The following is a 27,831-nucleotide window of genomic DNA, read 5'->3' as shown; positions in this document are numbered from 1 at the left end:
TCTGCTCTCCCTCTGGGGACGGGCTACCTGCCAGGACACGGTGAGGACCCGTGAGTGCAGCGTGCCCGTGGCCCAAATGCACCCGGGCCCCTCAGTGCCCACCACCAGGGGAGGCGTGAGAAGTGACCTACCCCCACCGCATGACACGGAGCACTCGGAGCGGATGATGGTCCACCTGTAGCGAGGCTGGCTGCCAGGCTTTTCCCTGCTCAGCCGAGGCACCGAGTACTCCCAAGCAACACCCGGGTTCCTTCCCTGAAACAGAAGCTGTAAAATAAAAAGGGGGAAAACAGAGCAAGTTAAAATGGAACTGATAAATATAAGCTAATTTTTAAATAATACGTAAACATCAATATCAACAATCGGTGTTACAATGGGAAACACTGTCCATCCTCCAAAATGTATGTGAACTTTTTAAACAGAAGTGAACTGCTGGCGAGAATCAGGCTCGTTTAAAAAAATGTAGATATTTTACTCTTTGGCTTTACATTTAGTATATTCCTCCGTGCAAGACTTTGAACACCTTTGCAACCTAACGAAAGTGTTTGGTAACGTCCCCCAGTGTTTCCTTGGGATCCCCCGCAAGTCCTGTCCATCTGAGAGAATCAGAAAGCAATGCCAAAAGGCACTGTCCCACTTCCTAGTGATTCCAAGCAGCCCAGGCCTCTTGAGTGGGCATCACCCATGCCACCGTCAAAGCCAAGTCAGAGGACTTGCTAGTGTGACCGGATGCAGAGGTCTTTTGCCACGTGGCATGCACCCTGTAGATCCAGAAGAAAACTATCTTATCAGTAACGATCTCTCAGGTTGAGCCTGTCCGTGAGCCGTGGCTTGGCACCTTGTATTTGGAATCCTCACCTCCTAGCTTGAAACCCAATCATGTGGACCAGTTCCCTTTCACCCATGAATGTATCGGATCCACCGATCTCAGTGAGAAGGCTTTTTATTGTGGAAACCTCACCATTAATCCATTGGTAGAAATCCCTTCTCTGAGTCTTAGAGCCTTTCTTGGTCCTGATGTGATGTGCCAGTGGGTAAAGATATTGGCCCCTCCCTGACAACCTGGCACCGCGTTCCCCTCCCTGACAACACAGGTCAAGTCTTAGTTGCTGAAGGTGTTGTAGGACAGGGGAGGGCCCCGGACAGGTGGAGGCACGGCCAGGCCACTGAGATGTTCTCCTGCCTGACATCCTGAGCCTTTGCAACTCTTCTTCCATCCAGAACAGTTCCTAATAAGCCATGTTCATCTTCACACTTGACCTATCTCTCCTTCTGTGTGATTATTCCAGCTGAAGCCTGAGATGGTGGGAGAAATAATCAAGGCAAGGATTCAGGGTGAGGAGAACAGATCAGGGTCAGGAGGGGAGACAGAGGTGGGATGTGTGCAGATGGGGCGACTGCCCCCAGACCGCTGGGGGAAGCATCTCCCAGGAAGATATGAGAGGACAGAGGGGGCTGCTTGGCCCCCAAAGCAGGTGGGGGACATCTGAGGGGCTCACATCTGTGTACCCAGTTGTGGGCTGGTGGGGCAACTTTTGAACCACGTGCTTTAACCGTGCACAGAAATACAAAATGTAAGGAATTAGCATATCCAGTGCCTGCCACCTCCATCTGCCCAGTCCCATGGGGACAGATCATGTTGTAGGAAGAGACTAATAGCAGCTTGTGAGCCTCTGCGGTCGTGGGTAGAGAACAGAAGGGCAATGGGTCAGGAGGTGGCTGCGTGGCCCCCTCCCTGCACACCGGGGCCCATTTGAGGGCACAGCGGGGGCTTTGCTTCTGGGTGCTCATCTCGCTCCCATTCCACAGGATTCAGTGGAATGCTGATCCCACCCCAAACACAGGCAAAGGCAGAGTCCCCTGAGTGTCCAAGCTTTTCACAGCCAGACAGCTTACAGGACAGGGGCAGACTTTTGTAAAAATCCACTTATGTAAAGGACCCCAAACAGGAGCTGCATTATGTGCATAAATACAAATTTGGTGAGGCCCCAAGAAAGGAAAGAGAATGAGTCGATGGCCCCATTCAATGTACCCATTAGTCTTGTTTCTGAGACGCCATCAAGTTGTAAACATTATTCTCTGCATTTAAAATTATTCCCATAGCCCTCGATCTGCACCAATGCCAGAAGACCCCCGCATCCCAGCCCGAAGATGAGAAGGCTGGGGTCTACCTCCACAACCAGTGTTTCGTTGGTTGGCCCAGACGAGGTTAAGCTCTCCGGCTGGTGGGAGGACCGTCTGTAGTCAAACGTGGTGCCTGAAAATTTGTATCGGCCGGGCCAGTCGACCGTCCAGTGTCCATTCAGGTAGTATTTTTTGAGAGCGTTGCGCACAGAGATGTAGGAGGTAGACACGTTTATCTCGTGGATGCGAATACTCCGGGCTCCAGGAGGAATGGTGACCATCTGATAATACTCTACAGTAAAGGAATCAGGATCGGGGAGAATGTGGTTTCTCATTCAGTAACACCTACGTGAAATCCCTACGCACCTGGGGTCCCCCACCACCAAAACCTGAGGATCCACATTGGGAACCAGGAGAAGCTCTGGTGTGGCAGTCAGTTCCATTAGGTCTTTAAGTGGCTTTTTCTTTCTTTTTTTTTTTTAAATTGGAGCAGAACTGTTATCATTTTCGCTAATGGTAACCTAGCAACCGCTTCCCATCCAAAGGAAAGGCTTGACAAGTAAAGCAGGGAAGGAGATCTGTAGGCCTTTGAAGGACCCGTGAGGCTGCTGTCCCCCCTGCACCTCCAGGGTCTCCCACCAGGAAGTCCCACTCTCCATGTTGTCTCCACACCTTCGGGCAGCTTCGCGTACTCACGGTTGGCGCCATGGTGCTTGGCATAGAGCCCCTTGTGCGTTGTGCAGTCTGAGTTATTGCCCCTGCACACACCACAGGAATCTTCTACAGCATTGGACCCAAGGACATGGTCACATCCGACTCTCTGGGGGACCGGGGTCCCACGTCATTCGTGCAAGAGAAGACGACAAGGGCAAAGTCACAGACCTCCAGTGAGAAACCTCCCCGAGACGGCAGAACATTTCACCCACACAGGGTAGTTCACAAATATTTATTGGATACCAAATATGTGCACAGCGAGACTGTAACTCGACTCTCGGGTCCAAAGGAGGAGACCCTGACTCCTGTTCTCTTCAGTACGGCTGCACCACCTCAGTCTCTGGAGCCCTCAGTTAAATCTCTCAGAGCATCATGCTGGAGATAACAGTGCATTTCAGACTGACACAAAGCTCTTCTTAGTGGAGATGACAAGCAGTGTGTCCGCAGGAGGGTCCACTGGACCATGCCCCATGCCTCTGTATCACCGCGTGCAATGCAGAGAAGTAGCACACGCCACGTGGGAATTATTCCCGGCAGCAAATTATGTAGCAGGCGTATCTGTTTACTGTCCTAGAACCTAAGGAGCTCTCTATAATCTCAGTGGTGCTGCTGGTGTTATACCTCCTAACAAAGAGTTAGTATATACAAGTAAAAAAATCCATTCAGAAATGAAGTAACTACAGCCTGCAAGTCCTTGCCTGAAATCCTTAGGGCCGATGCATTTCAAAACTCAGGGTTTTTGGATTTTAGGAAGGTAATTAACATATCATGCATACAACGTGAGAGTCCCAGCAGGACCCAGGGCAGCAACCCTAATAAAGCACATAAATGATGTTTCTATAGTAAAATGCGAGCATCATAACTCTAAGCGAACTAAATAAAACTGAAAAAAAGTCTCATATCAGTTCAGGGCAGGTTTTGGCCAGTGAACAAATTCAGGGAAGCTTACATTGTGCAGCCCAACAAACTTTCTGTTAGATAGCTTTTGGGATTTCAGAACTACACGTAAGGGGTTGTGACATTGTATCATTAAGGATACCTGAAAATAATGAAGTATTTAACAAGTCAACTAGTAATTAGACAAAATGGACAGAGATCTGAACATTTTAAAGCTGAAAGAAATCTCAATAGATCGGAGTCGATCTTCACCTACTAAAAAGGATGACACTGTGTGTCTCAGGGGATGACCCTGAGGGGATGTCTCAGGGTAAAGAGCCTGGTCATCCAACTCAGAGAAATCTAGAAGGAAGCCGAAGGCCCTTGGACTCGTGGGTACACAACCCGAGTCACCTCAAGGAAAAACCCATTGTTCACATGCAATGTATTTGATCCGGTAAAGATTTCACTTTCTGCATGTAACAGAATTCCTTCCCCATCCCACCTCTGCATGGGGCGGCAAGCTCAGGGCTCTATGGCCACTTAGCCACCAAATCGTTCCCAGCCTCTCTTCCAAGTCCCTCCACCAAAGAGACCCCTGCACAATGCCAAGTGGCCTCCGGGCTCAAAGCTGTCCCCATCCTCACTGCTGCCCATGTTACTGCAGGTTGACTCCCGCTCTGCTCCTCCCGGGTCCCAGGGCCTGTTCCTCCCTGATGTGAGGATACAAACCCTCTGAGCATCCCTTCCTGCCCCCTCACCTCCCTCGGCACCCCGGCCCTGCCTGCCCTCGGGTACTCTGATGCCTGAGTCGGGGCCTACCAAACCAGGCCTTCTCGCAGGAGTCTGCTCCCCCAAACGCCTCTGCCAACTCACCCTTCCAGATCTAGCTCAGAAGCTCCCTTCTCCAAGGAGCCCCATAAATCCCCCAGATCCGCTTCCAGGAAGGAATCCGCTCTCCCCCGCTCCCCATCCTCTGTACGCACCTCGACTGCAACAAACCCCATGTGTCTCAGTGTGTGTTCGTCTGGCATCCCGCCCCCCCACCAGGCTGTGAGTCGGAGAGAAAGGGTGGGATTTTAATGTCTGGTGTCTTTAGCCCCTTAGAGGATGCCTGGCACAAAGCAGACTGTCTGGACACATGTGTTGAATGAATGAACGATCATTATTACCTCACATATCCCATCTATACAAACATTACGGCTATCCTCCGAGCATGGAGTCCCATCTTTGACTTTATTTGACAAAGAAAAGAAGAAATCAAATCCTTCTGCGATACAGTAGAGTTTGCATAAGTGCTGATCTTAAAAAGAAATACACACACAAACACAAATAAGAAAGATACTTAAGCTCTGATCATTTTTGCTCTAAATTTTAGATAGACTTTTTAAAGGTTTTTTTTTTTCCCCATAAAATAACTTCCACACAATACTCATTGCAAAGACATTTTTTTATGGTTGTCTCAGGAGGCTTGGGTTTTTTCCCCTTTGATTTTTAATTTGTATAAGCCTTCACTATTAATTTTTACTCTGCTGTGTCCTTTCCTGCCCTTGTTCTTTACCCAGTAGTGGCACATAGTAGGCATTCAATAAATATTTGTTGACTTGAATACAACGTAACTGTTCTACTACTCGTATGATTAACTACTCTCTTGTAGAAATGCAAAAGGTCGTTACCATTTAGGAGCAATATATAAAATTCTCACAAATAAAATGTAATAAAAGAGTTCAAATGATCACCAAATTTCTTAATAGCTAACGCATTTGATGAAATATATATTTTTGAACTGATAAAAGGAATAACTTTTAGATGAACTCTCCAGAGGATAATGATTTCTATAAATATAATGATTGTCGAAACACACTGATAACGTGGAGAATAAAGGTATTATTGTACACTTCAGCATGGCAGATCAAGGTGACTTCCTCTCTTGATAATCTATTTCAAAGATTTTATGATTTACATAATTAATATGGACTTTCATAGAAACTTTTTCCCTTCATTCTTCTTGGTAAAGAAGGGAAGAGTTGATGATGAAAATATAGTCTGCCTTAGGAATTTTCATGGGCTCAAGACTCATCTACAAATATTTTCTTTATTGTATAAGATGAAACCAACTGAATAATCCTAACAGTCAAGTTGAGTATGTGCTTCCACGATAAATGTATTTATTTCCTGGGATCGCGGAGTCAGGAGTAACACACATATTTTGACCCTAATTTCAAAGTCCTTTCTCTTTTTTCTCCTGCCTACTTATTTCTCACTGGCTCAAATTTTACTGAGTTTAGGAGTTCAAAACACAACCAAAAATGCTTTGTGTGAAACTGCTTAAAATTTTCCTTTAAGACTGTACTGACTTCATCAAGCTCTCAGCCTCATCAGGGCTAGTTAGCTTTTTGTAAGTTCAATCCATTGTTTATCTTAGAGCGATACATACGCATGCACACATAGAGCATAAAGTACTCATCAGGGCTAGTTAGCTTTTTGTAAGTTCATCGAGCTCTCAGCAAGAAAACATTATGTCTATTGGGCTGGGGAGGGGTAACTTCAGAGGGGATTCACGTATTTCAGTATCCCCAGTTTCAAAGAGCGAGATGACTAGCTATTCTTTGAATTTCTCCTTAAATTACTGCCAAATGAGCTACCATGTTCAAGGTATTTTAATCTTAAGATTAATAGATCTTTCTTTCAACCTAGAGATTAAAATCGGACATATGGTGCAAATAACCTTCTTGGTTTAGATCAAGACTTTTGAAAATGATCTGCTTTTCCAAAAGATGCTAAAGTTTTGCTCCCATTCTCTGGCCATGATAAGTGTTCAATGGGGTGACATGCTTACAGCGATATCACCATCAACTGCCGTGATTTGTAAGGAGGAAAACATTGACCCATGATGCATAAATCCTGTATTTTGAAAGTTTTGTCACTTCTTTGAAGATCTGGCTGTATGGTGCACACCCTCTCTAGTTGCTTGCTATTTTCCGACCATGCAGCCGGTCCAGTTTAGACCAGAAGTCGGTGGCCGTGGGGCAGGCGAAGAGCCCTGGCAGCGACCTCACACAGCAGCACGGTCTATCCGAACAGCACAGCTAAGATCATGCCACTCTTGAAAGAGTGCAGATAACAAGCGCGAGGCTGGTACCGGGAGAGGGATTTAGGATTTACCTTCCACTTGGGTGTATGGCTTCCACGTGTAGCGCCATCCTCGGAACCGTTTGCCATTGTACTCGGCGCACTGCAGTGCGCGGAAGTCAAGGCTATTGTGCGGACACTGCTGACGGTTGCAGAGCCTCAGAGTACGAGTCGAGCCCTCACAGAACTTCCCTCCGTGCGATGGTCTGGAACGGTTAGAAACCTTGCATTCAATAGCGACTCTCCCCTCCCTGGAAACTAGGCTCATTGGAGAGGGGAGCAGATCCGGTTAAATGGCTCACAGTGACCGAGGGAGAAGCTACACACCCTGAGGGGACCCTGGCACTTTCTCACCATGAACAATATGAGCCGTGTTACTGATGTCTCTAGGGCAAGTTACGATGTGGACGTGGGTCTGACTGCTGCCTGTTCACGGCCGGTTCCCAGCACCCCTGCACAAGGCAGGGGCCATCGCTGTTCCCCGCACTCCATAGAGGGACCTTCTACCACCATCTTCCCTGCGGCCAGGCCAGGTCAGCAGATCGGCTTAGAAGTCGTGACCTTCCGCCGGTTGGTGCTGACAGCAAAGAGCACCTGCTCACCCCTCTAGAATCCATGTGGACACACCCCGGAGAGGGCACCCACTCAACGCAAGGGACGTATTGGGCATCACACATTAAGGACATGACCAAAGAGCTGTCATATGACTCATGTTTTAAACCAATTGAGGTGAAAAAGGAGGACTGGGAACCTCCTCCACCCCACTGCACTGGGGACCACCTCTGATGGCCGTGTCTTCTCACAGAAGGCCACAATTAAACCACGGGCGGCAAAGCTAAATATATTGGATGAAAGACCAAACATTTGGCTTTTTGCACATAAAAAGTGGTTCTTACAGATTCTTATTCATTTGTCTATGCTTTCATGATTGATTTGCTTACCTTGGTATTTCACATAAATGTGGTAAAAATCCATTTCCTGAATACCACTGCTGGATCTGTTTCCCTGTGCTATGGTCAAGTAGCTTCAAGCATCCTAAGTTATACCGAAGAGATACCACTGTTTGAGAAATACTTGACTAAAATGACTTCCCTATTTAGTGATTTTTTTTTTTAAATTCCAGTATAGTTAACACATAATGTAATATTCAGATGTGGTGCTCATCACGACAGGTGCACTCCTTCATCCCCATCACCTGTTTCTCTTGTCCCCCCATGTACCCCCCTCTGGGGACCATCAGTGTGTTCTCTAGAGTTAAGAGTCTGTTTCTCGCTTTGTCCCTCTTTCTCTTATTTTTTCCCCTTTTGTTGTTTGTTTCTTAAGTTCCACATATGAGTGAAATCATTTATCTCTTTCTCTGACTGACTTATTGCACTCAGCATAATACCCTCCAGGTCCATCCATGTGGTTGTACCTTCCCACTGATTCCTACAACACTATGTGACGTACGGATCAGTATTACCGTACGCAGGCTGTTGGGGAGGTTCACAGCCTAGAAATCGCTCATGAGGAGGACGTGCCGACGTGCTTACTTGGGATTTGTGCACAGGCGGTCTCTGTGAGAGACCCCTCCTCCGCAGGTCCTGGAACAGGGGGACCAGGAAGACCAGTCTGACCAATGGCCATGGGTGGGCTTGGGGCCTTGGTCGCCGTATTTCACACACTGTCCTCCACGGCACCACTGAAAGTTAAAAAAAAAAAAAAGAAAGAAAGGTTGACATGACTCACGGACGGACAGGTGGGTCCATGGCTGCCGTAATGCTCAGCCCTGGGGAGCTCTGCAGGGTAGGCAGACATCAACATCCCACCTTCAGGTAGCACATAATACAAATAAAATTAATGTAGCTTTTTTCCTTCCAAACCTAACGTGGTTTTATAAATGCCCACGGAGGGACAATCCAGAGAAGAATCATTTTCTAACGTCTGAGCTGCTGGAATTCAGCACATTTAATTAAGTGGTGTTGCATGGATGTTCAGCCTGATTGTTGAGCTCTCCAGTGAGTAAACTCCAACCTCTTCTGGAACAACATGCTTTTCATAGCTCTTTGGAAACAGACAGAGTCTCGGGTAGAAAAGTCCAGCTGCAGGTTCCATATGACTCAACACCTTGTCATTTCTGGCCAGTGCTCTGTGCCTTCACTCCCAAGCACCTGGGCTCCGAGCCTGGAGCCTGGAGGTTGTTAGCGGATGCGTGTCAGAGGTCAGACCGCTTCCCGAGGAGATGAAACAACCCACACAGGGGCTCCATCCGTCCCCACGAGGCTGGGGATTCTATCAGCTCTTCTTTCTCAAGAGGAGCACTCATCAATGTTAGTTCAAGCTAAAAGCCACATGTTTACTTTGCTGCCATCACACGTAAAGGCCACACAACATCTAACGTTGTGTTCAGCGGTGCTGGTTTTCTACCCATGGTTTGGTGTAGACTTAAGGATCTTCTGGCCATCTGCTGAGAGGAGAAAAGGAACTGGCTTGTTCCTTGCTGCTGGCCTGCATGGAGCAGCAGAGCCCGGCCCGAGGGCTCGGGGTGGGGATGGGCTGAGGTCTCCTGTGTGTCTGTCTCCCAGATGAGGACCACCAGATTTGTTCTGGGCGAAAAAATGGGACTTTCCAAGAGGAAAATAATACTACTTCCATTATTAATTGTTGTGTTTGGTGAAAACATATCAAGTTGCTGATACCTGACCATTGTTGTCACACAGAAATGGCAGTTACAAATGGTTTAATATCATTTAGGGAAGAAAAATGGAACATAAGTAATTCTGAGGACTAAAGCCTCATTCATTCAATTCTTTGATTCTTTCCGAGAAGTAAGTAAGTAAATAAATAAATAAGTCACTCTTTTGTTACCTCCTGGCCACACCCCAGGTGATAGAAGGAAGTCCTAGAATCCCCCTGACACCCTCAGCTCAATGAGGGGCATGCAGCTGACAGCAAGGTGTCTGCTCCCTGATGGCCTCGTGAGTCCAAGGAGAGAGCTGGATCTGGGCAAAGCAGGGACCAGCTCATGGGGACTTCGGGCAGGACCCTGGGACAAGGAGGGACACAGAAGGACACCGATGGATAAGGATGGTGTCTGTTGTGATTGTTTTGTCCCATTTTAAAAGAATGATCTGGTCGGAGCTTTCTAATACAAAGAAAGGAAATGGGAACATAGGAACCCACGAGTTGAAAACTCAGAAAATGTTTTCAGGTTTTAAAGTCACTTGAAATAATTCTTCCTTGATGGTTATGATTAAGCCAACAAGTTGGTTAAATTGATTTTGCTTTTGGTATTTAAGGATCACTTTAAGAAAATTTGGTTTAATTTTTTTTAAGACTTTTGATTTTTTTTATTACTCAAAAAAGCTTCATTTTTTTATTTAGCTTTCTGACTCAGTGCTTGGGCCTTCAAAACTTTCACAACGATTTTATGCTCCTCGATAAGGAAAACACGCTTGATCCTGTCACAAACACACTTAGCACACGCAGAACCACCAGAGGCCCTGATGACGTGTTTCTTCGTTTTGGACAACCTCATAAGGACTTTAGGTCTCACAGCACGAACTCCTCGAAGTCGGCCTGGGCCGACGCCACGTGCAGATTTTGGTGCTTTCCCAACCTTCTGGGTATAAAGGTAAACTATTCTATTACCAGGGGTTCGGGACAGCCTAGTTTTGTTAGAGGCTGTCCTGCAGGACAGCCTACAATGTTAGGTCAAACGCTGGACCATTCTGAATGCCTATGGACGCCGTCCCTGGAAGAGCTGGTTTAATTTTGTTTTGCAATTACACAAAGTACTTTTAAAAAAATATATGGTTTATTCCCTTTATTTTTTAATGAAAGGAAGTATTTATACAGATTAGTATTCCCTTGTCTTTGGTAAGTGATCACACACAACACATGTTCTTCCATGTGCTTCTCCACCTAATAGTGCGTCTGGAGATCATCACTTGGAAGTGTGTAGACAGGTCTCTCATTCTGCATTTGGGGTTTTGCTCTCTTCCTGGACCCCTGCATGATTCCCAGTCTGCAGCTGTCACAGTTGTTGCTGCCATGAGCGGCCTTGCCCATGCAGCTTCTGCTATCTGCACCAGAGTATCCTTAAATGACTATCCTTTTAAAAGTTATTTTAAAAAACCTTTCTGAAAATCTGAGGAGAAAGCACTGTACCTTCTGCCATGGAGGCTGGGGGGATGCAAGGGTGCGGGCAGACAGAAGCACAAACACACGCACTCACACACGACCTGGAGTGTAAGTCCACGCAGGTCACAGCCCTGTGGAGCCCACCGTGAGCAGGTCAGGGGAAGAGCCTGTGTTCAACAGACATATGACATTTCCACCGAAACACCAGTTAAGTTTCTGAGGACCGTCCCATGTTTCTCACCATTTTATATTTATTGATGGGCACTGTGGCTTTTGAGAGAAGGCTTTACCTTAGCAAGCAAGATGGCACGGTGTGTGCTTGCTTCTGCTGTGATGCTGTCCCCAGAGTCTGCATGTCACACCAAAACCAAGCACACACAGGAAGCACCCTGATAAAGTACAACAGCGGACTTGGGGAGAGGGGAGGAAAGGAGCCTCTGTACTAATTCTGCTGCTGTGTGGCCTGGGGCAAGTTACTCAAGTGCTCTGAGCCTGCACATCCTCCTGAGAACCTTAGGGATGGTACAAACTACCAGAATGAATTGTTCCCAAAATGCAATGCAATGACACAGACCAAGTACCTAGCACCAGGTGTAAATATAACGTGAGAGTGGTTTAATATACTACATTAGGGACCCATGATTGTTAGAGAGCTAGAGTCTGCTTTCATATGCATTAGGCTGTAGTACGAAACCCTCGTCCTGGATTTCCCATGGTGTGAGCACAAAGGACCCTAGTGTTCTTTCCCTGGAAGGTTCCTGAGTACACAGGGGGGCTGCAATGGGCTCACCCTCACAGGGTGGTTGTGAGGACTGAAAGTATGTGATGTACTAAGGATGGAGTCTGACACTACAAAATGCAATTTAGTTCCATTTACCACCATGCACAAGCCTCAAAGGCAGCACAGGGTGGAGGGAAATAGGCCCCCACCCAGGAGAAAAGTGCACAGAAGCAGTATGGTTGCTGCCAGTCATCCAGGACACACCAACTGCTCTGGGATATCCTGGAAGCACTGAGATACTGACTTCTGGTAATGCACACGCCTAAATCAATAAACCTCAGGGACACACAAGAACCCATACACAGGAAGACACACAACTGACAGCAAAGGGAGCTCCCACAGGAGCCTCCACTGCTGCCCCACCGTGGGCACCGTGCAGCCTCTGGGCAGAACACATCTTTCCTGAGTAATTTTAGGCATGCGTTCTGGCTTAGCATGCACTATTTCTTTTTTATATGAAGGAAAGGCCCACATTTGGAAATACACTGAAAATAATTTAAAAATACCAATGACCATCAATTTAACTGTGCTTTCGGGGTAAATAAAATGTAAGAATATATAGGTTATTCTGAGGAAGGGCACTGCTCTGATCAGTCCTACAGGAAGCAGGCGACGGAGAAGCACCCCGTGCCCGTGTGACTTGAAACTCAGGGGCAACAGCGGGAGGGCGGACAATCTTTCAGGAAATGGAGACACTTTTGCAAACTATCACCTGAAGAGTAAATTTTAGCCAATTATGTGGAGAGAGTGATGACCAGCGGCAGCTTAGTACTCAGGCAGCTTCCCCGGCCTCCTGAGACAAGGGGCATTTCCACACCGCAGTGCATCCGCACGTCCCTTTCCTCTTCTGAGAATCTAAAAGCATTTTTATTCAGTTTTGGGGGGATTATAAGTTATGTAACTACTGTCGCTTATATCTCTGGAAGGATTTAAGAATCCACCCCACACTCCGGGGGACTGCGAATAAAGCACGGAGGCATGTGCAGGACAAGTAGCTGCTGGGCGCCCTTCCCAGGTAAGCGCACGCAGCTCTCTGCACGTCCCCAGTCAGTGTTGCAATACTTTCACCTGAATGCACGAGTTAGCGCTGTTTGTTAACATGTTTAACCCTTGCTGTCTGTGCTTACGTTTAAATAGGCTCAGGCTGTGACACATTTGCTTTGGAATCGACACATAACAGATCGGTGCTATTTAGACATGTATCTCTTTCATGTGCGTCAGTGTCACTAAAAAGGTCACACACCTACAGTGGCACAGAAATGGGTACAGGGCTCATTTGGGTCCAATATATCTCTATCTTTTTCAATGGTCTTGTATTTTAAAAAGAACAATGCAATCACAGGTTGAGTCAAAGGAATCAAAATAATACTCTTGGACTTTATGGTAATTTATTTTTGAATTTCAACAACAAAATTATTCTCTCCCAGTGAGTAATAAATGTGCTGTTTATTTCTTTCTTAATGTACTTCTTTTCCCTGCCAAAGCTCCTCTCCTTTTTCCCAGGAGACACGGTAAGTCAGAATGGTCTGCCCAGGGTCTTTAAATTGATGCTCTGTGGCTTTAATAATACTACTTAACTCGGGTTCTATATGTGGTTGAAATACGGCCAAGAGTTTAATGTTTCCCCTTATTAAATGGATGCAGTCACCACCTGTCGCCTGGCATCTACATCTACTAATTGCAGATAGCCCATCAATTACATCATCGGGAAAGGGGCAAAAGGAGGAAGGAGCCCCATTCACAGTATTGATATAAATTAAACACCGTCTTCTGACCTGGGGGTAAATTTGCACATAGAAATGAGGAACACGGGCTGACAAAATACTGACACAGGAGGAGGGGAGATGCATGGGTAGAAAGGCCCTGACATCTGAACATGACTCATGACCTAAGATTAAGATTAGCTCCTTACCATGTCAAGCCCACAAATAGTGCCTTCTGCTGCGGGCATAAACTTAGTCTCACATTTCCTTCCGATCCGGTGGCACCACAGGGCTTTACAGATATCCTACCAGGGAGAAAAGGTCATTAGTATTACAGATGATCCACAAATCTATAATAAAATATCACTGAAAAATTTAGGGAAAAGAACTGATATAAATTAAAAGCTGATAACTACTTAGCAGTAGATAGACAGAAGACCCAGAGACTCATGTTCTAGACTTGCCCCAACTTAATTCCATCCCTGAAACTTTATTTATTCATACGTATTTATCATAAATGTAACAAAATTATATTTTCTAAATTAAAAAGTAAAATATTCTTAATTCAGAAGTTGCAGAAAACTGCAGAAATTAAAATTTAAAAAACCTGATAAAACCTAACATTTTATAATTCATTCTTGACCCAACCATTCACTAAGCTCTCCAAGTGTGAATGCTCATTTCCAGATTAAAGATGATTACAAAACTTTCTGGCTTGTCCATCCTTTCATCCATCCATCCATCTGTATGTCTGTCTATCCACCCACCCACTCACCCACCATCCCCAACCTTTGATGAAGACCTGGAATATGCCAGTTGCCTTGCTAGGAGGGAGGGAGGTTCCATGAGGTTCCATGAGGAATACATCCCAGACCTACCCTCTGGAGTATCATCTAAGGCGGGGGTGGGTAAATTTCCTATAAGTCACCATATGATGCATGTGGGAAGAGATGCTCCCAGGGGGAAGAGCACAGTGCAGGGTGAGTTTGTCAGAAGGGCAAGGCAGGGACACTTAGAGAAGGGCTCATGGGAACATGAGATAGCTGAGCCAACTCCTGAGCTTGAGTGGTTTACTGGGGGGACAGGGGATGGCATTCAAGGGACAAAGAACAAAGCGTTTGTGCAAAGGAAGGAAGATGTGAAGGAAAAAGTGTGTGTGCAGAGCAAGGGAAGACCCACACGGCTGCCAGGGCAGTAAAATGAAACAAGATCTTGGGAGTTCTACACCATGAAAGTCTCTCCCAGTGCAAGGAATGAGTTTTCCTTCCATAACCTTATGAGCCCAAAGGAATGTCTTAGTGAAGGCAAGCAGTAGGACTCAGAACATGATGGAAACTTCAGGAATGCCTGTGGTAGCTTTGACTGCACAGGAGGAAAACATTTCTTAAATTATCTGCACAAGTGTTCTGAATATTTGAACCGGCGCTGCATTATTTCCCAAGATATTTACTGGCTGTATCTACTGGGTGATCTTTATCATAAAGGAAATGCAACACGGCCAAAAGTCGGCATAGTTTTGCCTCAAAGATGGCATTTCACTCCCTTTATGCTTCCACCCCGTTTCATCGTGTTGAAAGATGAGCCCACACAGAGCTGTTCTACATTGTGTGAGTGATCTTTTGAAGGGTTTTATTGCTAATAATCAATATTAATTTTACTTTCATCAAACTATTCTCAAATCTCCTCCCTAAGCTTAATTATTACATATTTAGAAACTGAGGGCATACATGTATTTTCTGCCTGTATCTCTCTCACTAATAAATCAGCTTTTGGGAACTTGGAATGGTAAGAAGTAAACTTTCAGTGTTTTAATTTGGGTATCAATTGCATTTATTTTCAAGTATCAAAATAACCTCCTATGGTTACAATTGCTGTAATGTTAAATTTATTTCCCTGTGAGCCCTCCAAGTTCACTAAGCGTTACCGGGGCAATGTGTCACGCTGCTGGTTAGTGTTCCCCTGGCCTCTCATGACATGAATTGGCACGCTGAGCTGGGGCCTCTGTTCTTGGCCAGAACAGCGTGTAGGGACCAGAGCCGTAAGAAGACCTCAAGGAATCCATAAAAGCAGGGGCCTGAGTGTCTGTAACTCTCCAAAGAGACAACTGGAAAGCTCCGTTTGTTTGCAGGGTGACAACTTGATCGAATACCAGGATATAAATAAAGCTTCCTTGAAATCGGAGCTCATGGACCCAGGCTCAGTGTCTGGGTGGAACTATGGCGGATCAGAACCAGCATCTGTTCAGCAGTGCAGGTTGGCCTACCTGCCCTCGGGTGGTGGCCCACAGAGAGCAGCTGCCTGGCTGGCCTATGGAGACCTACTAATTCAGGAGGCTGAGTGTGCACACATCAACAAATCAAGGCATGATGGATGAATGGATGAATGGGTGGGTGTGAAAGAGGTGGCCGCCCCTGTGGTCAGGCCAGCCGGAGACGGACACAGTGGTCCAGTAGAGGGACTGGGCTTCCGAGGAGGCAGGCCTATCTGGCGTGGATTGGAAGGCAGATCTGGGGGCAGAGCCCGGTGTCCTCCTTGTATGCATGAGGATGGCAACACCTGCTTATTTGACTTGGCCTGGGAGCTAAATGAAGTGGTTGTAGGTAACGTGCCCAACTCAGGCCTAGTACCTGAGAGGCATGGGGCCAGCATGCACTTCCTTCCCCACTCCAAGGGCTTGGAGGTGATACCAGCCCAAATGCAGCTCTCCGCTGCTTCATGGCTATGGCCTCAGGGAGTCGGTGGTACCAATTCATGGGGCAGTTTCAAAGATTATCCAAGACGATACAAAATAAATGGTGTTTTAAAATGTGAAATTATTTTTTTTGTATTTGTCATAGATCTCTGGCACGGTGCTCGGTACCTAGCTGGCTTTCGATACATGTTTTCTGAGTGAGTCGAACACCTATTAGTTTGTTCTCATGAAAACCTTGAACAGAATGAGTGGGAACATTTTTTGTGTAAAAAACCAATAATGGTAAGCGAAACGTTAGCATTAGAACATCTAAGATGACATAGGCGGGCCACCTTATGTGTGAAAATATAGATCTAGACCTTAATATTTCAAGTATTTTCTTTTTTTTCTTTTTAAAAATTTATTTATTTCAGAGAGTGAGAGAGCATGAGCAGGAGGGGAAGAGGGAGAGGGAGAGAGAATCCCAAGCAGACTCCCCACTGAACTCTGAGCCCGGGTGTCCCTAAAGTATTTTCATAATATTCTTACATTGTAGTTTTCTGGAACATTTTGCAGAATAAAGAAATACGAATGGAAGATACTGTTAAAGGTGATGGTTTTTACCTTCACTAAGGACAAAGCTCTGAAGTATAGGAGGCAGGTGGTAGCTTGCCCCCAAGCAGGTGACCCACTAACCCAGTCTGCGTCTGGCTTGTGCCCCCCATGTATTTCAGCCCATCCTGGGATCTGCTCAATCCCCAGTGCAATTCTCCAGACAGAAACAAATGACAAGAGTTAGAACAGCCTTGAAATGCCATACAATCCATGCTACTGTTATTCAACATAGCGAAAAGTACTTGAGACCTTGGTACTCTACAGATCTAACTGACATTTCACAAAAACGTGACACTCTACCCTGGAAAACAAATAAAAAATCTAGTTCCTCAAAGAATTAGATAATAAAATGACCATGAAACGACCGAACAACCAAAAACCAGTTTTATCCTTTCTTATCATACTTTGAACTACTAATTCTAGACAATAATGTGCAATGATTGTATTAAGTTAAGCATTATTGTTGTATGTCATTATATTCTTAATTAAATTTCAGGGTCCTCTTGGAACAAAGACCCTATTAAATCATACGTCTAGGGCCAAGGAGCTGGAATGTAAGACATGCTGGTGTGGGGGGAAGCTCCCAATTTCACAACAGTGCCCAGGACACTAAGGTGATCAAATTTCAAAGTAATTCTGGGAGCCACGCATCTCAGACTGCAGGGTCAGGCTGCCAAGCCCTGGATGATGCTGACGAAGCAGAACAGGCACTAGATGAAGATGCAATGTTTGTAATAACTAATACTTTGGAAGAAAAAAGCTAAGTCCACATGGACAGCCCATGCTTTTTTTCATCTTTGCAGCGAAGGAATCCAATCTTTAATGAAAGTGCTCACTTGTTAGTCTATGTTATAATTTAAGAGCTATGCTCACGAAGACCAATTTCAGCCATACTGACTTGGTTGAGTTAAGCATCACAACTTAACACCCCAAATAAAACCAACATTTTCCAATGTCTGTGTTGGGAATTTATTGGGGGATTTCCCGACTGTGAGTACACTGTCCCTGGATCCATTTTCTCATACTGTCGATATTAGACTCACCAAAAATACCAACTGAAAATGCCATCACAAATTATGTTATAATGGGATCTCTAATTTATCACAATTATTTGTCTTTCAAGTATGGGGTACTTTATCACTAGTTCCAATGATCACTCTACAAGGCATCGGAGGACAGAGGAAGCTGTGGCCATATAGCTGCGTGAATTTATACACAAGTATGTAAACACACGTACACCAAATACACATCTATTTGTCCAGGAGACAGACGCATATGAATTTGCATTATCTATTAACTTTTCAAAACCAAGAGTCCCTTTCTAAAATAGCATTCACCCATCTATCACCTGCTCAGCAAATGTTCACTGAGGAGTCCTTAGGTTCTAATTGCTGGTTTAGGTAATTCGCTTGTTATTTATTTATTTGTTTTTCGAAGATTTTATTTATTCGAGAGAGAGAGAGATAGAGAGCATGAGCTGTGGGGAGGGACAGAGGAAGAAGCAGACTCCCCGCTGAGCAGGGAGCCTGATGTGGGACTCGATCCCAGGACCCTGAGATCGTGACCTGGGCTGAAGGCAGATGCTTTAACTGACTGAATCACAGGGTGCCCTGCTTGTTATTAATTTAAATTCTCCCATCAGCAAACTTTTGGATCTTTATACTTCAACCTAACAAAACAGACCTATTTTCATAAAACTTCAGAAGGAGTTCATTGAAAAAATAGAATTTTAGAACTGAAAATGTTCTGAGATGCTTTAATGCACATGGAAAATAACCTAACTGCCCACCGTATCTAAATTTGAGATTCAGGACCCTAGAGATTCTGGCCACACAAATGGTATTAACTTAGAAAATCCATCAAGTTTATTTATGTTGAAGAACAATTTCACATCATAGGGAATGAGGTGACATGATTGATTGTAAAGGATGTAATTTTTTTTTAACTGAAAAGATATTTCCTCTACTGTCCTTGATAAAGTAACTGGTAGCAGGCTTACTTTTCTGCATACAAAAACTATATGAAACTGGACAAAATATATGGGCCAGTTGTTTTAGACTTTGCAACTGGCAGCACAGTATGTGTCCCTGGAGAGAAGGAAATCCGTAAGGTGAGTGTCACCTTTGCTCCATCAATCTGCCTGGAACACTTGCCTGACACGGTGCAGCCAGGTGGGTCCCAGGCAGACAATGACAATCTCCCTGCGTGGGGGATGCAGAGATCAGAGTTGGGGCCTACAGAAGTAGCTAGAACCTGTGGGACTCTGTGGGACCAGAAAGTAAAAAGTCACATTAAGTAAGGGGCCCCAGATGCCTGCCTGAGGATTTCCTGCGGGCCCTTGCTTATCTGTGGGGTGAATGGTTGATGCACTAGTGGACACCTCATGTGGCCCAGATCAGGGCAGCAGCTCTGGGCTGCACACTGACCGGCTGGACGACAGAGGCCACACCATGCTGGGAGACACCGGAGTTTGGGCCCACACGTGAGGGAGAGACCTCAGTGGAGAGCCCAAAGTCCACGCTCCCAGCCAAGAGCCCAGGTTGTGCCTCTGGCTAAGGAAAAACTGAAAGAGAAGAGCCCTAAGGAAGAACCAAACAAAGCCTCAAAGGATGAAGGGATCCACCTATTATAATAATACAATACAAATTTATATAACATAAAGTGATACTCTATTATAACATGTTATAAATATACTCAAGGCTATAAAGGAAAAAGTGGACAGAGTAAGTGAAAAAAGATGGGAAATTTCAGTAGAGAATAGAGAGTATAAAGAATCAGATTGTATTTCTGGAAACAAAACTTAAACTAACCTAAATGTAGAGTTTGCTGAATTGTCTAAATGAATGATTAGGTATGCCAGGAGATAAAGATGATGATCGGCTTTTTATCAGAAACAACCGAGTCCAGGAGAAAATGGAATTATAACTTCAAGATGTGTATAGGAAAAAAAATAAAGAAAAAACTGTTTAGAACTCTATATTCAGGAAAACGATTCTTCAAAACAGAGGTTGAATTTAATGACATTTTCAGATAAAGAAAACCTGACCTACCCTATGCCCAGCAGATGCAGGCTATAGAGAACGCTAAAGAAAGATCTTCAGACCAGAGCAAATGATACAATTTGGAGTTGATCCATAAGAAAGTGTAAGTACTACATGGTGCATTTGTGGGTGAATATAAAAGGTAACATTATTTTATTTAAAAGCAACTCCCTATGTTAAAGCAAACATTTTAACATTGTGTCATGTTGCTTATAACATGCACAGAGGTAAAATACATGATGAGGACAGTACAGCGAGGGAGTCACATGGGCTTACTTGTTTTAAGGATCTTGCATTTTGCATAGAGTGGCACAATGTTAAATCTAAATCGACTGTAAATTAGAGATGTAGCTATAATCTCTGGAACAACCACTAAAAATCAGTATAAGGAAGTATAGCTAAAATGTAAATTGAGGCAAAAAAACAGGATTGTTAGAAAGAAGTTTAATGCAAAAGGAAATAAAGAAATAAAAAAGAAGTGTGACCAATGGGAAACTAAATTTAAAACCTATCAACACAATTCTCTGCATTCACATCATAGAGAAGAAAAACAGTATAAGTACATCCCCAGAAGGAGAAAAAGCATTTCACAAAAGTCAACACACTTTTGTGATAAAATCTCTCAACAATTTAGGACCAGAAAGGAACTTATCAGTTTGATAAAGGGTGACTATGTAAAACCAACAACTAACATCATATTTGTTTTTTTTTATTAAGTTTTAATTGCAGTATACTTAAGATACAGTGTTCTATTAGTTTCAGATGTACAAGTGCCCAACAAGTCTCCATGTGACTCAGTGCTCATCACAACAAGCGTGCCCGTAATCCCCATCCCGTTTCCCTGATCCCCCCCCCACCCACGTCCCCTCTGGTAACCCTGTTTGTTCTCCATAGGTAAGAGTCTGTTTCTTGCTTTGTCTCTTTTTTCCTTTATTTGTTTTGTTTCTTATATTCCACATATGAGTGAAATCACATGGTATTTGTCTTTCTCTGACTGACTTACTTCACTTAGCATTATCCTCTCTAGTTCCCCCTGTCATTGCAAATACTTTACTTGGCATTTACAAAGTTCCAGAATAAGCAAACTGTATCTATGGTGATAGAAATCAGAACAGAGTTTGCTTACCTGGGTGGGGAAGGGGCTGAATGGAAGAGGGCATAAGGGAACTTTTTGGCTTTATGGAAGTAAGCCATGTTTTGATCAGCATGCTGGTAACACGGGTAAACACAGTTGTTAAAATTCCAACAGTACACCTAAAACGAATCCATTTCACTGCATATAAATATTCCCTCAGTAATAAAAGATGAGTAATAAAAGATTTAGCTTCTTACTTCTTGTATTTTCCAAATGGCGCCAGAGTACCATGGATGATACAGTCCATGGTCACACAGAATAAAAGAATGTGGAAACCTGAGCTTTGCTATAGAAAACCCCATCTTTGAAAAAAAAACAAATTAGTCCTATGCTCCTGTCCTTAACAGACATAAGAGTAACACACTCAAAAACTTCCTAGGGATTTCACGTGGAAAAGACAACATTAGGGACACAGGCTGATGATAACTGATTCATTGCTCTTGTCCCAAGCTGACATTACCCAGCTCGGGAGATGAGGATCCAGTCCTGGAACACGGTTGTAACTGACCTTACGGGGAAATCTCCTTGAGTTTAGAAGAAAAGAGATTATCATGTTAGATTTAAATTGGGAATATTCCCAGTACATTATGAAATGTTGGAGGTTTCTAGAGGATCATATTTTTGTCTATTTTCCTCTTGATTTCATTATAAACTAGAATAAAAGAAATCTCAGGAATAGGTACTTTCATTTAATTTATGGGTAGCTTTCCTTGTGGTTCAGTACAGCAAGTTCCCAGATCCCAACCTGCCCGTCCAACATGGGCGCACGTCTCCGTGTCACATGCAGAATTTATGACAGGAAGCCACGCCAGTCATGTCCCCGGGCTCAGCGGCGCACATCACACCTTCTATGAGAAACTTCTCTAGAAAGGTTGTCCTTGGGGAATTTAATAATCAGAAGCTCTAGACAGGTTGTTGCTCCATGGTAAATTCTGCTTATATCTGAGGAAGGTAAAGCAGGGAGGAACTATTTTCTTAACAGCATTTGAAAAAAATGCAGAGCATTAATTTGCCAACTCACACCAACCAGAGGTTATTGCTGAGCTCCCACGTGATAAATCAGAAACAAGAGCTGACCTAACAGGCCAAGTCAGTTCTCCGATGAAAAGCGATACCCACACCAGGATCCACCAGCTTCTTCTTTGCCAGGAGAACATATGTTTCCTGTTATCTAAGACCAGCTCTAACTCACAGGATTTGACATTTGGTAGGTACCCAATAAATGCAGAATACATCAATGTCCGTTACACTGAATAAAACAGTTTTATGAATCATATTGCACTGAGCATTTGCCAATAATCACTTGCCTTTTTAAAATCCAGCATGCAGAGCTTGGCTTTCTCTCCAAACTGCCACTTGCACTGAGTGTTGGCGTCATATAACTCTCCCGGCAACTTCTCGGGGTACTTGTACTCCTTCACAGGCTTCGGCTGATCCGCGAGGCACAGCGCTTGGGCAGTGCTGAAACGCACAGGGCATGGGGGGCTAGCGATTCCGCAACACTTACCGGAGATGCACCTTCCGCAAGGCCGGGCTCTTCTCCTGCAATCTGACAACATTCCCTGTGCAGCGAGGTGGGGGGGGGGGGGCATTCTCCTCTCCTGCGGGCCCATATGACATTTATCTCCATTCCATTTAAATACAGGGGCCACATATCTTGAAACTGCTCCTACTGCATTTCATCTTTTCCAGGAAGACAATTTGTTCTTCATTAGATTCCTCAATCTTATCATGGGGAAAAGTGAGACGGAATAGCACAAGATGTTCAGTGTGAGAAGTGCCAACTGCAGACACTTTTACGTACACTTCTGGCCATGAGTGATCAAAAGATGGAAATGGGCATTGTGGAAGGCTAGCAAAATCCACCTATTTCAAAGACAAGAATTTTCTTTCTTTCTTTCCCCCCACTCCGTCCTTACCTCCCTTCCTCCCCACATCCACTCTCCTCTTCCCCCCTCCCTCCTTTCCTTCCCTGGGCCAGGGGCCACCTGCACACAAGCTCACAGCCTCCAGAGGTTCCCCATGGAACACAGCAGCAATTTCTACCAGCAATGCTCTATGCTCAAGCTAATTTCTGACTAGATCCCGAAGTCAAGAAGGAAATTATCTCTGCTTAAGTTCACTAGCAGATGGCTAAAGACCAACTAATGATTCCTTCCTCCACGCACATGGTATTCCCTTCCCTAGCAGGGACAGGCATAGTTATAATTTTTGCATTCGGAGGGAGGGCGAACAGCGTTGGCATGTAGCAACTAAATCTTGCTTGCCAATTTCAATAAGCCAAAAAAAAAAAAAAAATCCCTTCTATGTTCCCAATATATTGAACGATGGCAGACCTGCCCGTGGATCCCTACACTTTTCTTTGCGTGGCTGCCCACCTCGACTGGGAACTTTCTGGCCTCAGTCTCCACCCCAGTCTCAAATTCCACTGCCTTCAAGTCCACTCCTGCATGCCTTCGATTCACAGTCACCCATGAAACACGAGGGTGGCCCCAGCTACTGTGGAGGAGACATCAGTCCTACATAAGAGGAAATCAGAAGCCCTTTCAGAGCACACTGGGAAGTATAGATTAAACCAAATGATGGGACAGTGTTAAGAGCAGTGGCCGACTCACTGTGAGCATTCAACAAATGACCTATCACGGTCACTAGGATCATACCGCAAAGGGATATTTTTAAGTAAAGAAAAACAATTAAAAGCATAATTAGCACTTCAAGACAGGTGTGACTTGGCAATTTTGGAATTCCATAGAACCTTTCTCTGATGGATCTTAAATGATTTATACATACGAGTTCGGTGTTCCCCATTATGTCCCTGAGGCTACGTCAGGGTGGCAATATGATCCCCGTCCTCTGGACAGGAAACCAGGAAAAGTCAGCCAAACTGACTGGCCCCAGCACGGGACTAACAATTAAAACAGTATCACGGGTTCAGGAATTTTTATAGATTGCGTAAATGTCTAAGCACAGGGCATGAGGACAAGGTACCCACCTGGCCATGAAAAATGCAGTGCACAGACTGGGAGCCTGGAAGAAGCTGGGAGCCTGCCAGGAGGTGCAGGAACACACATATCACTGCTGGGATGTGCAGGTCGGCTCCGATTAGCTTCACCTTTGAAGAAAAGCAACTCCCCATGTGGATCTCACCCTTGTGCTCCTGATTAGGCTCCTGCTGGAGCCCATCTGCTCTTTATCCCTCGGCCTCAGCAGGTGTCATGGCCAAGCGCAAAGCCAATGGGGCAGGTGTGAGAAAACCCCATGGCATGGATGTTGAAAGGAAAAGCCACTGCACAAACAATCCACCATAGTATCCACGTGGACAAATCGTGTTTTGACCCTGTGGCATGCCCCAGACGAAAGTCAGGTTGCCTACATGTGATAAGCAAAACAATAAAGCTTGTAGGAGATCGTGTGGAAGAATATATTTGTGACTCTGGGGTAAGTAGAGATTTATTTATTCTAGCAGCCCACAAAAAGTACTAACTCCAAAGGAAAAGTATGGATTAATTTAGACTCTGTTACAAAAAGGAAAACTTCTGTTAACCAAACGACACCATTAACGGTGGAGATACCAAGTCATAGAGTGACAGAAGATACTCACATAATATGTATTTTACATAATGAACAAAGTATTCCGAATATATAAGGTACTCCGATCAAGAGACAAGAAAAAATAAAAAAGCCTAATTTTTAAAAGTTCACGAGAGATCTGAACAGGCACTTCACTCAAGATTATTCAAATGACCATTAAACATGTAAAAACACACTCGTTCTCTTTAATGGCCACTTCGGTATGTCACTAGACACCCAGCGAAATGGCTAAAGTGGAAAAGACCGACAAGACCAAGTGTTGGCAAGGGTTCAGCACCCTGTGAATGCTCATAACTGTGGGCATGTGACTTTGCACAACCACTCAGGAAGCTGTCGGGGTGTCTCCTGACACTGCAGACTGTGTATTCATGACCCTAGACTTCTAGTCCTACAAATAATCAGAGACATATATGTAAAACAAAAGAATATGCAGAGTATCATTTCTTAAATAGCCCCAAATTGGAACCTCAAATGCCTCTCACCAACAGAATGGATTCATAAGTTGTAGCATATTCATGCAATTAAAAATAAATAAATGATGCTATATTTTTATGCAGCAACAAGGATGAATCTCATACTTGTTATATTTAGCCAAAGATCCCAGATACAGAGTAGTATGTAGCTCATGATTCTGTTCATAGCAAGTTCAGAAACAGGCAAAACTAGTCTATGGTGGCCTGTATCAGGAACATCGTCATCTCTGGCGAGGAAGGAGATGATGATGAGAGTGAGTACGGGGTTCTGGGCTGTTCACTGTGCTCTGTAGCTTTTTATAAAGGTTAGTTAACACATCCATTATCTCACATCCTTAGATTTGTGAATGTTGTATCATGAGAACTTTTTTTTTTTTAAGTAGGCTCCACACTGGGTGTGGAGACTACCATGAGGCTTGAACTCACAGCCCCGACGTCAAGACCTGAGACGAGATCAAGAGTCAGATGCTTAACTGACTGAGGCTCCAAGGTGCTCCAAGAGAACTTGTAAGATCTACTCTCTTAGCAACTTTCAAACACAGAATACAGCATTGTTCATAGTCATCATGCTGTACATGAGAGCCCCCAGAACCTACTTATTTTAGAACTACGAGTTTGTATGTGTGACCACCTTGACCAGCGCTCCCAACCCCACCCCGGTAACTCTTTGTTGCTACAAGCTTAAATTTTTAGATTCCACATATAAGTGGGATCATACAGTTTGTCTTTCTCTGACTTATCTCTCTTAGCATAATGCCCTCAAGGTCCATCCGTACCGCCAAAAATGGCAGGGTTTCCTTCTTTCTCATGGATGAAAAATGTTCATTATGTGTATGTGTGTATGAATGAACTGAAATTTGTTCTTTCCATTATACCCCAAAACATTCTTAATGGGCTCTCAGGTCAAATCAGATTTTCTCATTGACAGAGGGAGGTATGGGTGTGGCAGGGGATCCACGTACTCCTCAAACTCCTGGCTCCCAGAGATGGTCCCTTTTCCCACGGACTGACATAGATCCATGGGGTCAGAAGGAAGGCACATTCACTGGTCTGTGAATACCATGATTCAAATTTTTAAAAAGTAAATTGAAGATGAGTCCCTGTTGTCATTAAATTAAAATAATGAGTTAAAATTTCCTTAGTCCTAGGCCTCCCGGACACAGACATGAGTAAATGGGATGAGGTCTGTGTCTGGTCCTGGGAAATGACACATGACTTCACTGAGTAGGTTGATGAATTTACTCCAAACACGTATCTGTCCTTCTTGACTACCAACTATGGAGAAACATTGTGCTGACAACTTCAGACTGACTGAGTTCCTTTTTTTTTTTTTTTTTATAGATTTTATTTATTTGACAGAGACACAGCAAGAGAGGGAACACAAGCAGGGGGAGTGGGAGAGGGAGAAGCAGGCTCCCCACTGAGCAGGGAGCCGGATGCGGGGCTTGATCGCAGGACCCTGGGATCATGACCTGAGCCGAAGGCAGACGCTTAATGACTGAGCCACCCATGCGCCCCTGAGTTCCTTTTTTCAAATATATTTTTTCCAGGTACCAAATGCGAGACTGCTAATAAAGGAAAGCGGATTCATCTTTAAAAGTTAGTCACTTATCCTTACTCATTGTTGGGATCGTATCCAAACGGCCACCTAATTGGTGGAGAACATAACAGGACTGTGATTACCTGGAAATCAGGAAGTCAGCAAACACGTCAAAGAAGACAGTCTCCAATTGATTAAAACAATGAGACTTCTCTGCTAACACAGTATAGAAATGGCCCATTCACCACTGGTCATCCCATGGGAACAAAAGCTTGAGTGACTTTGACAGCAGGAGGCTCTCTTGGGAAATTTAATCTTTTAAGAGAACAAATTTGTGAGCGTGCATAATGTTGTGTTTCTGTTTATAATCATGTGGCTCAGCAAAATTAGCAAAGTTCTTGAAAATAAAAGTTTATGACTGAATGACCACACAAGGGTTTTACTGACTGACACAAAAACAAATGAGCGAACTTGAGCAGACATTGAACCGTCCCGGGATCCCAGAGCAAACATGTCTCTGAACCACACTCTTGGCAACCCCTCCTAGGGCCACGGTCTGATTCGAAGATCACAGCCCATATCTAATGTCATCAAAACAAGTGCTCTCTAAGCATATAACTATTTCTTTCCACGAGTTCTCCTACAGTTCTTGGCAGCTTAGCAGCAATCTGGACTCTCGTATGACGCTGATTCTCACCGTACACCCACACGTTGCAGCCCCCGCTCTCCACGTTGTCTGGGCACATTTCAAAAAAATTAAAAAGGTTTATCTTGATCAAAACCATGAAGATGAAAAAGCTATAAAAATTTTGAGGGGAACCTGGATGGCCCAGCTGGTTAAGTGTCTGCCTTCGGCTCAGGTCATGATCTCAGGGTCCTGGGATCGAGCCCTGCACTGCGCTCCCTGCTCAGCAAGGAGTCTGCTTCTGCCTCTCCCTCTGCAGCTCCCCGTGCTTGTGTGCTCTCGCTCGCACGCATGCATTCTCTCTCTCAATCAAATAAATAAATAAAATCTTTGAAACATTTTTTTGAAAAATAATCTAGAAAATTATAGAAAGGATTGATACAGAAAACTTCAATGTAAACTTAGGTTTGTGCTCTTTTTTATTTTTTTTTCTTTTTTTTAAATTCTTTATTGTTATGTTAATCCCCATACATTACATCATTAGTTTTTGATGTAGTGTTCCATGATTCATTGTTTGTGCATAACACCCAGTGCTCCATGCAGAATGTGCCCTCCTCAATACCCACCACCAGGCTAACCCATCCTCCCACCACCCTCCCCTCTAGAACCCTGTTTGTTTTTCAGAGTC

The 27,831-nt window shown here is 44.5% G+C and overlaps 1 protein-coding gene and 1 pseudogene across 1 annotated transcript in view; both read right to left on the bottom strand.

Annotated features, from left to right (window-relative positions):
- ADAMTS16 (ADAM metallopeptidase with thrombospondin type 1 motif 16) overlaps positions 1 to 27,831 on the bottom strand; it is a 131,345-nt gene that overhangs the window by 55,573 nt on the left and 47,941 nt on the right. The window contains exons 9-16 of the mRNA XM_081825784.1: positions 22,222 to 22,594; positions 13,662 to 13,757; positions 8,379 to 8,527; positions 6,880 to 7,052; positions 4,887 to 5,017; positions 2,821 to 2,944; positions 2,172 to 2,416; positions 132 to 267 (exon numbers count right to left, since the gene is read on the bottom strand). Of these exons, the coding sequence (XP_081681910.1) occupies positions 132 to 267; positions 2,172 to 2,416; positions 2,821 to 2,944; positions 4,887 to 5,017; positions 6,880 to 7,052; positions 8,379 to 8,527; positions 13,662 to 13,757; positions 22,222 to 22,594 (1,427 nt within the window). The remainder of the gene's footprint in view (positions 1 to 131; positions 268 to 2,171; positions 2,417 to 2,820; positions 2,945 to 4,886; positions 5,018 to 6,879; positions 7,053 to 8,378; positions 8,528 to 13,661; positions 13,758 to 22,221; positions 22,595 to 27,831) is intronic.
- LOC115940984 (large ribosomal subunit protein eL34 pseudogene) lies at positions 8,543 to 10,555 on the bottom strand (annotated as a pseudogene).

Source organism: Leptonychotes weddellii, chromosome 7, assembly GCF_054177405.1.
Source record: "Leptonychotes weddellii isolate Sample4059 chromosome 7, ASM5417740v2, whole genome shotgun sequence".
Taxonomy (NCBI): domain Eukaryota; kingdom Metazoa; phylum Chordata; class Mammalia; order Carnivora; family Phocidae; genus Leptonychotes; species Leptonychotes weddellii.
The sequence above is the reverse complement of the archived record's forward strand: the minus strand, read 5'-3'. Positions and strand labels throughout refer to the sequence as shown.